The 12,891-nt window shown below is 41.0% G+C and overlaps 1 protein-coding gene across 5 annotated transcripts in view; it reads left to right on the top strand.

The window, feature by feature from the left end:
* The first annotated feature begins 315 nt into the window (after positions 1–315).
* Positions 316–12,891, top strand: part of GOLGA4 (golgin A4) — a 121,305-nt gene continuing 108,729 nt past the window's right edge. For all 5 annotated transcript variants that reach the window (XM_088026743.1, XM_028107079.2, XM_088026741.1 and 2 more), the window contains exon 1: positions 316–657. In XM_088026743.1, the coding sequence (XP_087882869.1) occupies positions 586–657 (72 nt within the window). In that variant the 5' untranslated portion in view covers positions 316–585. The remainder of the gene's footprint in view (positions 658–12,891) is intronic.

Genomic DNA, 12,891 nt, shown 5'->3' with positions numbered 1-12,891 from the left:
GCTCTTCACGGTGGGCCTGTCCACCGGGCCGTCCTGAATAGAAGCAGCACCCTCCCCCAGGACTCTGCAGTGCCGAAGTGCGGGTGTGCGTCACTGCGGCGCTCAGACCAGCCCTCGCCCCAACTCGGAGGGCAGCTCCGCAAGCAATGAACTGGAGCAGTGCGGAACACCGCGTATTACTCGCGGGTGTCGCGTTCGGGAGCGACACCCCGAGCGCGCATGTGCCGGCGCGACTTCGTGCTTGGCCCCTCCGGCGCTCCGTAGAGCTCCCTTGGCGAGCTCCACGTAGGCCGCGCAGGCGTCTTTGGCACACCGTTCACCTGCTGCCGTTGTCGCCGCCGCCGCCGCTGCCGGGGCTGGATGGGGGGCATAGGCCAGCCAGTGGCACCCAGAAGAAAGAGACGCGGCGGCGGCGACGTCGACACCCGCAGGACGAGTGTCTCGATCCGCCTGCGAGCCCAAGGAGGAGGCGGTGAGGCCCGGCCCCTACTGTCCCTGGTGTAGAGAGGCCGCCGTCGCCGCCGCGGCCGGGTCTCCCTGGGCGCTCGCCCCTCAGGTCTCACACTCAGGACCCCGCGCTGCACCATGTTCAAGAAACTGAAGCAAAAGATCAGGGAGGATCAACAGCAGCTCCAGCAGGCGCTGGCCTCGACTCAGGTACTATGGCCGCTGCTCTCGTCTAGTTCCCGACACCCCTTGACACAGCTTCGGGGGGCCAGGAGGAGGAAAGGTTCTTCCGTGACCCTTGACCTGAGAATCTCCCCCAAACTCTGGACTGGGAATGAGTCCAGGGCGGCCCGGGTCCTCTGTACTGGGGACCTGGGGCCCCCAACCCCAAACTCCATGCAGGAGAGTGGGAGGGGGTGGCCGGATCCCTCGGGACGTCTGACCTCTAGTTTTCCCCCAGCGCACGACCCTGGCCTGAGAATAAGTTAGAAGGGCTCCGATCTTGCGTGACTTTTGACCCCTATCGAAGGTTCCCCCACCCATCCGAGACCCCAACTCAGGAGTGGGGGCGGGATGGGAAAACCTGGGTCCCTTGTAATATCTGACTTGTCTGAAGTTCCCTCTCCCATCATGACCCGAGACTGAGTACGGAGGGGTCTGGATCCCTCTAGACTCCCGACCCGTTACGGGGGTCTAATGTCAAACCGTGGTCCAGAGGTGTGGGCCGAGGGTCGAGCCATTCCAGGCCAGGCTGCCTGCCGGAGCGTTGGACCTGAAAGAGGTGGCAGTGTGGCCGGCGTCCAACGCCTGAGGCTGTCACGAGTTAGTCACTTCGCATAACTTGGTTGATCCCGGACGGGCCGTAGGGACAGACATTCTGAGGCCAGGCCGGGGTTCGGCCTAACGCCAGCCGGGCTTCTGCTTCTTCAAGAGTCTTGTTCAGTTTTTTTCATGAATGCTGTTGCTTCAGGAAATGACAGTTTCTAGGAAAAAGGGGGCGTGTTAGCAGTGTTAATTTAAAGAACAGTCTCCTAGACACCAATGAGAATGTGTGTTTTGGTGCTCGCAGCACTTGTCTCTTGAGCAAAGATGAGGGCTTCTGCTAAATTTCTTCCCAGCCTTTCTCAGTCTCAACAGATTGAGCAATTCTCCCTCTCTCAAATTTTAGTTTCTGTAAGAAAGGCTGAGTTTTAATGAATTTGGAGACATTTAAAAGTAATTTTAAAAATACGTTTTTCTTATACAGCTTTTAAACAACTGTTAAGCAACTAACAACTATTAAATCAGCTATTGCATTAGAACAACTGTCAACTATAAATTGAAGTTGTTCTCTTAAAAGCTAAAGCTCATGTAGAGTAAAACTGCTTGAAATACACTGGAATATGACACTGAATATTTGTTCTAAGTAAAATGTAAATAATGATTAAAATTTAGATAGTAAATACCTTACTTTTCATACTATTTACTGCCAGCTTTTCTAACTTTACAAAACACATTTATTTAAGAAACAAAAAACTTAGGAGTGAGGTAGAGATGAGGAATGTGGGGAAACACCATGTTGGCGAATATGAAACAGTTATATTTGGGAATGTATAAAGAATCATTGGTCCAAGATTCCACCTCTAGAAATTTATTCTAAGAAAGTTTAGGATGGGGTGCCTGGGTGTCTCAGTTGGTTAAGTGTGTGCCTTCGGCTCAGGTCATAATCCCAGGGTCCTGGGTTCCAGTGGGGCATAGGGCTCCCTGCTCAGCGGGGAGTCTGCTTTTCTCTTTCCTTCTGCCCCTACCCCCTGCTCGTTCTCTCTCTCTCTCTCCCACTCTCTCTCTCAAATAAATAAAGCCTTTAAAAAACAGTTTAGGATGTGTTAAAGATTTAACCTCATGGATTTTTATTTCAGTGTTGTTTTAATAGGTAAAAGCTGGCTAAAAATAGAAAATTGATTAACAGGTTAAGATAGTTGGTTATTATGCAGCCTTAAACAAAAACCAACATTTATTGGGCTCTTACTATGTGAGAGGCATTTTGCTTTGTATTTTACACGGATCATTTTATTTAATTCTTACATACACCAAAGAGGTAGATACTCTTATAGATGGAGTGAGGTTCAAAGAGATTAACTTGCCTAACACACCTATTGTTAGAACCTGCAGGAAAGTAATAACAACATGCAAAGATATTTGTGTTATAGGACAGATTAAGAAGCAGCATGTAAAGTGTGATCCCAGTTTTGTGGGGAAAAAATATGTATATAAAGTATATATGTATTTTTAATTATTAATTTTTTTAAGATTTTTTATTTATTTGAGAGAGCGCACAAGCAGGGGGGAGCAGCAGAGGGAGAGGGAGAAGCAGGCTCCACGCGGAGCAGGGAGCCCGACGTGGGGCTCGATCCCAGAACCCTGAGATCATGACTGGAGCTGAAGGCAGACGCTTAACAGACTGAGCCACCCAGGCACCCCATATGTATATAAAGTATATTTATATACAGGCACTGAAAATAGTTTAAGAAGGAAGTGCTCATGAGATATCATGATTATTTTTCTTATAATGTTTAGTTTTTCTTCATGAAAATGAATTGATTTTGTGCATTAACAGAGAGAGGTGGTTTTTAGAATAGTAAAAAAGTTAATGAGCTAACATATTAGGTAAGACAGTGCATCTGGATCAAATAAAATCACTTTATGTGTAAAAGATTTAAAACTTTGACAATATGTATAATATGTATATCAAGAAGGTAAAAGTTAAATTGTTAGTCATCATCTACTCATAGAAACTTGATTCTATTCTGGTCTCAGATCTTCAGCTATTATGAACCCTTCAGGATGAGAAGTTCTGGATTATTGTTTTCAAAGTTAAAGATTTTTTTTCAAGGGTGAATTAAAAAAACAAAAACCCTTTTTTGATGACAATCCTTTTGCAACAGATTACATGTATCCTTGTCTTCTTAAGCAAAGGATCTTGAATTTGTATAATATTATCATTTCTTAAATTTTGAGTATAAATTATTTTGTTTTGAAGGCACCATGCCTCAAGAATTTACCTGGGTGTGAAAGGCATTTTCCTTTTACCCATTCAAGAGGATTTGTTTGTTCTTGGTCTATTTTTTGTAATTTTGTAACCTCTGTGTCTTTCTTCTCTCTGCCTTTGAACTGTTGTGGGCTTTGAATCAAGACACATAAGCAGCTTCTTTTTTTTTTTTTTTTTTAAGATACGTAAACTCATAAAATTTTGTGTGAAATAAGGGCAAGTACCTGAGGGATTCTTTAGCACAGTGTAGTGTATTAATACAAATTTTGAGTGTTTGGAGGCCTTTGTGTGCATACTTTCTGTTTCTTAGCTTGCTTTTCATAGGTGTGGTGGCCTGAGAGGTATTTTTCCAATAGATTGAATTGTAAGGCATAGATAATTCTGGGATAAACCATTTGCATCACAATATTTGTAAAACTTTCCAGCAAAAATAATAATGATATAGTATAGGGTTTCTTTCTTTTTTTTTTTTTTAAAGATTTTATTTATTTGACAGAGAAACAGCGAGAGAGGGAACACAAGCAGGAAGAGTGGGAGAGGGAGAAGCAGGCCTCCCGCTGAGGGGAGAGCCCAATGTGGGGCTCGATCCCAGGACCCTGGGACCATGACCTCAGCCGAAGGCAGACGCTTAACGACTGAGCCACCCAGGCGCCTAGTATAGGGTTTCTTAAGGTTTTGAAAACATTCAATAAAAACAAGAAATAGCCTTCTAATATTCCCCAATCACTTCTATTTGGTTGGTACTAAGATTATTTGCACCTTTCCTTGACAAATATTTTAAGTAATTATTTATTCAACACTGATGATGACTTGAAGCCTAATCACTAATTAAAAATGAAGTTAAAAAATTTTTAAATAAAGGTTCACTTATTATTATTATTATTTGTTTATTTATTTATTTTTTAGAAGTAGGCTCTATGCCCAGTACGGAGTCCAATGCAGGGCTTGAACTCACGACCTTGAGATCCAAACCTGAGCTGAGATCAAGAGGCGGACATTTAACTGACTGAGCCACCCAGTGCCCCCACTTATATTATCATCATCATCATCATCATCATCATCATCATTTTTTATTTATTTATTTTGTTTTGAGAGAGAGAGAGTATGTGTATGAGGTGGGGCAGGGAAAGAGGGAGAGAGAGAATCTTAAGCAGGCTCCACACCCAGCACAGAGCCTGACCCAGTGTTGATCTCAGGACCCTGAGATGAAATCAAGAGTCAGAAGCTTAACCAACTGAGCCACGTAGGCACCCACTTACATTATTTTTTTAACAATAAGTATCTGTTTTGGATTCTTAAATTCCTATGTGATGTCTGTCTCGATTGGATGGGGGCCCCCCAAATGTGGGGCGTCCTGATTAGGTGGGCGCCAGTGGCATGGGCGGTGAAAGGATTCATACAAGGCAGAACAAAGGAGATAGAAATTTATTGAATACATAAAAAAATAAGTGGGGTGCCTAGGTGGCTCAGTCGGTTAAGCTTCTGACTCTTGATTTCATCTCAGGGTCCTGAGATCAACACTGGGTCAGGCTCTGTGCTGGATGTGGAGCCTGCTTAAGATTCTCTCTCTCCCTCTTCTCCCTGCCCCGCCTCATGCACGTACTCTCTCTCAAAATAAATAAATAAATAAGCAAATAAATAAATAAATAAATAATGATGATGATGATGATAGAGATTTATTGAATACACCTTTGCTGCAGGACAGCAAAGCAGACTGTTTGCAAGGAGGCAGTGAGTGGGGGCTATATTTAAAGCAGGAAGGTGAGGACATATGGGGACGTAGGGAATTTTCACTTTTTTGGTAACTGTTCCTGGTTGTAAGTAGCCCATTGGTCAGTTAGGGCCTATGGATATTTTGAGGGGGGTTGCCTGATGGGCCTGCCTGTATTTAGGTAGGTGGTCGCTGTGGGCCCTTTTGCCTTGATCAAGTTTCTGTTGCTGAAGCCTGTTGTCTAAAAGCAGTCTTACAGGGGCGCCTGGGTGGCTCAGTCGTTAAGCATCTGCCTTCGGCTCAGGTCATGATCCAGGTGTCCTGGGATCGAGCCCCACATTGGGCTCTCTGCTCTGTGGGAAGCCTGCTTCGCCCTCTCCCACTCCCCCTGCTTGTGTTCCTTCTCTCACTGTGTCTCTCTCTGTCAAATAAATAAATAAAATCTTTAAAAAAATAAATAAAAGCAGTCTTACAGAATGAGTTGGATAAAATAAATATTAAAAATAATATAGAATAGGGGCGCCTGGGTGGCTCAGTTGGTTAGGCGACTGCCTTTGGCTCAGGTCATGATCCTGGAGTCCCGGGATCGAGTCCCACATCGGGCTTCCAGCTCAGCGGTGAGTCTCCTTCTCCCTCGGACCCTCCCCCCTCTCATGCTCTATTTCATTCTCTCTCTCAAATAAATAAATAAAATCTTTAAAAAAAAATATAGAATATCTTGTAATTGGGATATATGTAATACATAAATAAAAATATACTTTTAAATTTTATTTATTTATTTAAGTAATCGCTACACCCAGTGTGGGGCTCTAACTCATGACCCTGAGATCAAGAGTTGCATGCCCCTCTGACTGAGCATGCAACTAAAACTGGTTAAAATGGTAACTTTTATGTTATATATATTTCACCACAATAAAAGAATTAAAAACAGCAGAAAGTGGGACTCCAAAATAACAGTTTATATAATAGAAATTTTTAAAAAATGCACCGATAGCAGGGAAAAGAGTCCCTTTCTGAAGGAACATAGACTTATTGTAAATCCATGTGTACTAAATAATTACCCTCCATCTTGAAACTGGGGAAACCATAATTCCCAGGGAGAACATTAATGTACAATAATCTGTATTTTGACCAGTAGCACATAGTGGCTGTTGGTAATTCGTTAGATAGAATGTGCATTAAGTTCTCATGTTTTAAGTAATAAAATAATCCTAGTTTATGGGATTAAAAAAATGTGCTATGAAACTTGAATAGAGTACTGGTCATACAAAGTTCTTTCATCTGCTTCTTAGTTTGATAGAGCTAGAGGAAAAAGTTCTAAGAGAAGTTTTGTCTTTCTAGCTTTTGGGGTGAATTAACCCAATTTGTTAAATTGTGAGATTCAAAGATCCCAGGACATGGATGTAATTTTACACACCTCAACTTTACATCCCATGGAAACTGTAGGAAAATTCAAAGGGCATCCTGCAGGGCCCAAACAAGAGAGCAAGGCTGGAAACTGATGTAGAATTCAGTTAATGTGTTAATATGGAAGGTCAGGGCTCTAAAAGTATAGGATTTTAACCAACAGAGGTTGGTTCCTTTACCTTCTAAATCACAAGATATTAGTAAGATTTTCTCATTTATTTATGCAATTTTACGTGGGAAATATTCCTTCAGACTGTTGAGCGTCTTTCTCTTCATCTTCGAGCATCATGTGTTTGAGATGAGAAGTCTAATTCCAAACCTGTTCTTTCTTCATTGGTAGTTAACCTGATGTTTGAATTTTCTCTTCCTCCCTTGATTTTAGGAAATTCCCAAATTTCTTCTTTTAGTTCTTTGTTGTTGTGTTTTGCCCCCCCCTTTAAAAATCTTATTAATCTTTCTCGACAAGTTCTTTGTATATATATATTTTTTTAAGATTTTGTTTGTTTATTTGACAGAGAGAGACACAGCAAGAGAAGGAACACAAGCAGGGGGAGTGGGAGAGGGAGAAGCAGGCTCCTTGCTGAGCAGGGAGCCTGATGTGGAGCTCGATCCCAGGACCATGGGATCATGACCTGAGCCAAGGGCAGACGCTTAACGACTGAGCCACCCAGGCGCCCCTCTTTGTGTATTCTAACTTTCTTTTTATATATTCCTTTTTTCCTGTTTGCTCTATTGTTTTGAGAGATTTCTTCAAATTTTATTACTAGAATAAATTTCTTTAAATTATTAAATTTATTTAGTAATCATTTAATTTCTACAAATAATAACAGTAGTAAACATTTATTGAGTAATTATTATTAATCAGGTACTTTTCTTGGTTTTATTGCATGATTTCTAAATTGAAACATGAAATAATATAACATATGACTTGTATTATCCCCATTTTACAGATAAGAAATTGAAGCTGAGGGAGGTAAAGTAACTTGTTTCTGGTACACAGTTAATCAGTGGTAAAGCTGAGATGAACTTGGGTAGTGTGGCTCAGAAGCCCATTTTTTTAACCACTGGGCTTGTACTTACTGCTTTGTTTTACTTTTTAGTAGCAGCTTATGTTTGTTTAAAGAAACTAGAGCTTATCAAAACTGGGAGGATAAGCATTATATTGTGTGTGTGTATACACACACACACACACACACATACATATTTAAGTTCTGTTTCTTGATTTATCTGATTTTTTGGGGGGTCACTTATTCTTACTTGCCATCTTGGTTTTTTGTTTTTTTGTTTGTTAAGAAAAATATCTTGTGATTGTTGGTTGTTCATTTATATTTATGAAGTCCTGGTGGGTGATTTATTTTGCTAGCTGACATGGGTTTTCTCTGCTCTTATGTGCCTCTCCCCTGTGTGGAGAGTGGTTAGGGAAGAGAACAATCAGGATTCCTCTCTGCCAGCCCAAACAAGGGGGGGTCTACCTACTTTGAAAGGTGACCGTATAATTTATCATGCAAACATCTTGAGAATGAAAGGGGACACTACTTCTAATAATGATCTTGGAACATAAACTGGCATAAACTGGGTAAGACTGGGTTGCAGTGGGCAAACTCAAGTGTATTGTTACCCTGATACTTTGTGGTACCAGCCCCCACTTCTGAAGATCTAACTCCTACAAGGTAGGTTGCTTATTACATTTTGCAGTTGCTTTTGTCTGGACATATGTTTGGGTAGGAGGAGGCTGACCTCCAGTACCTGTTTGTCATACAAACCCTTAATTAATCCCTGAGAACAGTATCTCCCATTCTAGTACTCTAAACCTGTGATTTTTTTTTTCCCCTATTGGAAGAATTTGCTGCTGCTACTACTTCAGCCTTCTGTGCAAATTTGGAGTTATGGCTACCTTTGTCCTTATTTCTCCACCAGTTTGAATCCTTTTGCCTTCGATTCTTCAGAAATTTGTCATTATCTTTTCTTTTCTTTTTAAAAGTTTTATTTATCCACTTGACAGAGAGAGAAAGAGCACAAGCAAAGGGAGCGGCAGAAAGGGAGAAGCAGGCTCCCCACTGAGCAGAGAGCCTGACATGAGACTTGATCCCAGCACCCTGGGATCATGACCTGCGCTGAAGGCAGATGCCTAACTGACTGAGCCACCCAGGCACCCCTGTCATTATCTTTTCACTGTTGATATTCTCTGTCTTATTCTTGAGTTTTAACTAATCTATGTTTTTCTACCTTTTTTTTTTTTAAACTTTCATTTCAGTGGGTTTTTAGGAGGGAGAGGAGGCAAACAGTATTCAGTCTACATTCTTGTACTGGAAACCTGATCATCATGATGTATTTTTTTTTTTAAGATTTTATTTATTTATTTGAGACAAAGAGAGCACATGAGAGGGGGGAGGGTCAGAGGGAGAAGCAGACTCCCCGCCAAGCAGGGAACCCGATGCGGGACTCAATCCTGGGACTGCAGGATCATGACCCGAGCCGAAAGCAGTTGCCCAACCAACTGAGCCACCCAGGCGCCCATCATCATGATGTATTTAAACATAAGTTCAGGGGTCGCCTGCGTGGCTCAGTCGGTTAAGCATCTGCCTTCGGCTCAGGTCATGATCCCGGGGTCCTGGGATTGAGTCCCTCATCGGGCTCTCTGCTCAGCAGGGAGCCTGCTTCTCCCTCTCCCTCTCCTGCTCCCCCTGCCTGTGCTCTCTTACTTTTGCTCTCTCTCAAATGAATAAATAAGTAAAATCTTTTAAAAAAACAGCATAAGTTCATCTTCTGAAATATTTGACTTTTTTTTTAAAGATTTTATTTATTTGTTTGACAGAGAAAGAGAGAGAGAGAGCATAAGCAGGAGGAGTGGCAGGCAGAGGGAGAAGGAGAAGCAGGCTCCCCGTTGAGCAGGGAGCCCGACGTGGGGCTCGATCCCAGGACCCTGAGATCATGACCTGAGCTAAAAGCAGACGCTTAACCGACTGAGCCAACCAGGCGCCCCTGAAATATTTGACTTTTAAATTATAAATTCTCAACAAGTGTATATTCCTTAGATTGTAAAGATATTATCTGATTTTTCTATCTTATTTATTTTGTAGAATCACTTGGTTAAGTTAGCATATATCATGTGATTGGCCTTGAAATACGCTGTTAACAATAGCTAGTGTCTGAAATGTTGAGAATATCAGTGCACTTACTATTCATTATCAGCCATCTTTTAATCTCTATGCCATGTTTTAAATTGTATTGGGTATCTTGTATTGAACATACTAAATACTTATGATTTTAATTAAAATTTTAAATAAAAATTTTGCTTTTATTTTTATCAAAGTAATATGTTACAAGGTTTTAAAAGGTGAAGTACTACGGAAAGGATATTATGCAAAAAACCATTGTCTGCTCCAACTCTCCAGTTCTGTTCTCCATGTTCTCAACATTTTGTTTGCTCAGATATTTAAATTCATATTTTTTTTTTTAAAAGATTTTATTTATTTGACAGAGAGAGACACAGTGAGAGAGGGAACACAAGCAGGGGGAGTGGGAAAGGGAGAAACAGACTCCCCGCTGAGCAGGGAGCCCTGTGCAGGAGTGGATTCCAGGACCCTGGGATCATGACCTGAGCCAAAGGCAGACGCTTAACAACTGAGCCATCCAGGCATCCCTTAACTTCATATTTCTAATAATAAGCTTTTGTTGCTTTGCTCTTTACTGAGTTGTACATTATAAACCATATTTACTGATTTCCTGCCAAGGTAGATGATTTTGGGAGCATTGCTCCATTTTCTGTTTGCAGTGTTGCTATTGAGAAGTCCATTGTCATTCTGCTGCTTTTTTCTTTCTAGAGATTTTAGGATCTTCCCTTTACATCTTGTTGTCTGAAATTTCATGGTAGATATGCCCCGTATGGATTTCTTTATGCGTTGTGCTGGACACTCAGTGGGTGTATGGTGCCACTCCTGTGCTTAAATTCTTCAAAACTTTTACGTATTGTTTCTTTGATAATTCCCTCCCCTTTATTTTTTCTCTTCTCTCTTGAGGTGCAATTTGGTAGCTTTTGTGCCTTCAGGATAGGTTCTCTTTTTTTTTTTACCATTTATGTTCTGTTTTGGGTTTTTTGTTGTTTTGGGTTTTGTTTTGCTCTACTTTTGAGAGATTTCTTCAATTTATTTAACTCTTCAATTGAATTTTTAATTTTGGCTATCTTATTTTAAAATTTCTAAGGGCTGTTTCTTACTGTCTTTTCCTTTTTCATAGCATTGTTCTTGTTATACAGATAAAATATCTTTTATCTCTCAGAATACTGATATTTTTTGAAGTTTTCTTTTAATCTTTATTGTTTTGTTTTTTCTAGTTTTTGTGTTTTTGCTTGTTTTTGGCTCACTTTTTTACTCTGGAAACTTTATTGCATGCTCTGGGCTTCCCATTCATATTTAAGGGTGAGGTACTAGAAATCTGGTGCTACTTGGAAGTAGCATGTGACAGAGACAATGGGGTTCTCTACTGGGTTATTATTGGGAGAAATACCTTCATACTGGTAACCACAGGTCTGGAGGTCATTTGGTTTCTCCAGAGAAGCACAGTGTGCGTTGGAGAAAGGGTGAGGGGGTTATAAGCCAAGCTGCCAACCTTCTGGAAGCAGGGCTGATTCACTGTGCAGATACCACTTAATTCCATTAAGGTTAGTCATATACTTTGCCCTTTACTCCTATCTTACTGTGCTTGGTTTTGCCCAGTTTGGAGCCTTATTGGCTTCCAAAAATAAACCTCTGGTTCTTCAGAGGCTCTGAAAGGTTGGATAGGGATCTAGGGATCTTTCAACCAGTCTTCCTGTTTTTGGTCTTGTCTCTTCACTTTTGCATCTTGTGTTATATTTTTGCTTTAAGTCCTAAGTCTTTTCATGGTTCTGGGGAGAAAATAAGCTTGCTTCTCATCATTATTCTCTTTTGTAGCTCCTTGGGGTTGTAGTGTTCTCAATTGTGTTAAATCCTTTACTGTTCTTCCAATTATACCAATCTTCTGAACATTGGTTGAAATTTTCTTTCTTTCTTTCTTTTTAAAGATTTTATTTATTGAGAGAGAGAGGAGAGAGAGAGAGAGTGAGCAGTGGGGACGGGCAGAGGGAAAGGGAGAGGGACAAGCAGACTCCCTGCTGAGCAGGGAGCCCAATGTGGGGCTCCATCTCAGTACCCTGAGATCATGACCTAAGCTGAAGGCAGACACTTAACCAACTGAGCCACCCAGGCTCCCCTGGTTGAAATTTCTTAGCTCTTTGGGAGGCAGAGAAAATAGGAGCATATACTCCCTCTGCCATGTTTAACTGGAAGTTTCCTTAAATTACTTTTGGGTGAGTGGATTTCACTATATTAAAGGACTGGTTTTGAGGTAAGCATTTATAACATGAACAGCAATATTTCATTTCCAGCACTACTATTTTAGATGTCAGGATGCAGAAGGTGTTTTATGAAGGACATGGTGAAAATATCTAATAATCTCTAATAATTTTGGTAATTAGAATATAAAAGTTTATGTGAAGAATTAACTCCAGGTTACTTTGGCCACCTCTATAGAGGTGTGATATTAAATAGATTGGAGAGAGACACTCAGCAGGGCTGTGATGAGAAGGATTCTATGGTTGTGTCCTTGCCATGATTGATTGTCCACAGGTATGGGAGGGAGAAATGAAGCCAGATTTTGTTACACGTGTGTAAGAATAATGTCTCATCTCTTTGGGGCATAACTTGAGAACCAGGAAATAAGTCAAAAGGCATCCCAGATTTTAATGTCACCAACTTCACATTACATAGCTAATCTTAAGTTATTAATTAGGAAACTTAAAAAACCCTCATTTAGAGCTTCCTTATGCTTATTTTGTCTACAATTCCAATAAATGTAGTTATCCAGTTTCTAAACTAGTAGCAGGCTAAAATGAGTAGAGAAGACTTACTATAAGTAGCATATTTACAAGAGTGATAACCTAGAAAATGTTAAAGAAAAAAGAAAATGTTAAATTATGTTGTTTCCTTTTTTTTTTTAAGATTTATTTATTTAAGAGATAGAGAGCAAGCACAAGCAGGGGGGAGTGGCAGGGAGAGGGAGAAGCAGGCTCCCTGCTGAGTGGGGTTCAATCCTAGGACCCTGGGATCATGACTGAGCCAAAGCGGACGCTTAAGCGATCAGTCGCCAGGTACCCCTCCTTTTATCTTTAAAAACTAGAATTAGTTAATTGATTTCAGAAAGTTGTAGATTCAAAATGGTTACAACTCATTATATCTCCAAAGCCCTTTAGGTTTTCAATGAGGTGTAACCATTTTGAATC

Source organism: Eumetopias jubatus, unplaced genomic scaffold (genome assembly GCF_037043125.1).
Source record: "Eumetopias jubatus isolate StellerSeaLion01/CBP00866 unplaced genomic scaffold, mEumJub1_p1.0 scaffold_1, whole genome shotgun sequence".
Classification (NCBI taxonomy): Eukaryota; Metazoa; Chordata; class Mammalia; order Carnivora; family Otariidae; genus Eumetopias; species Eumetopias jubatus.
The sequence above is the reverse complement of the archived record's forward strand: the minus strand, read 5'-3'. Positions and strand labels throughout refer to the sequence as shown.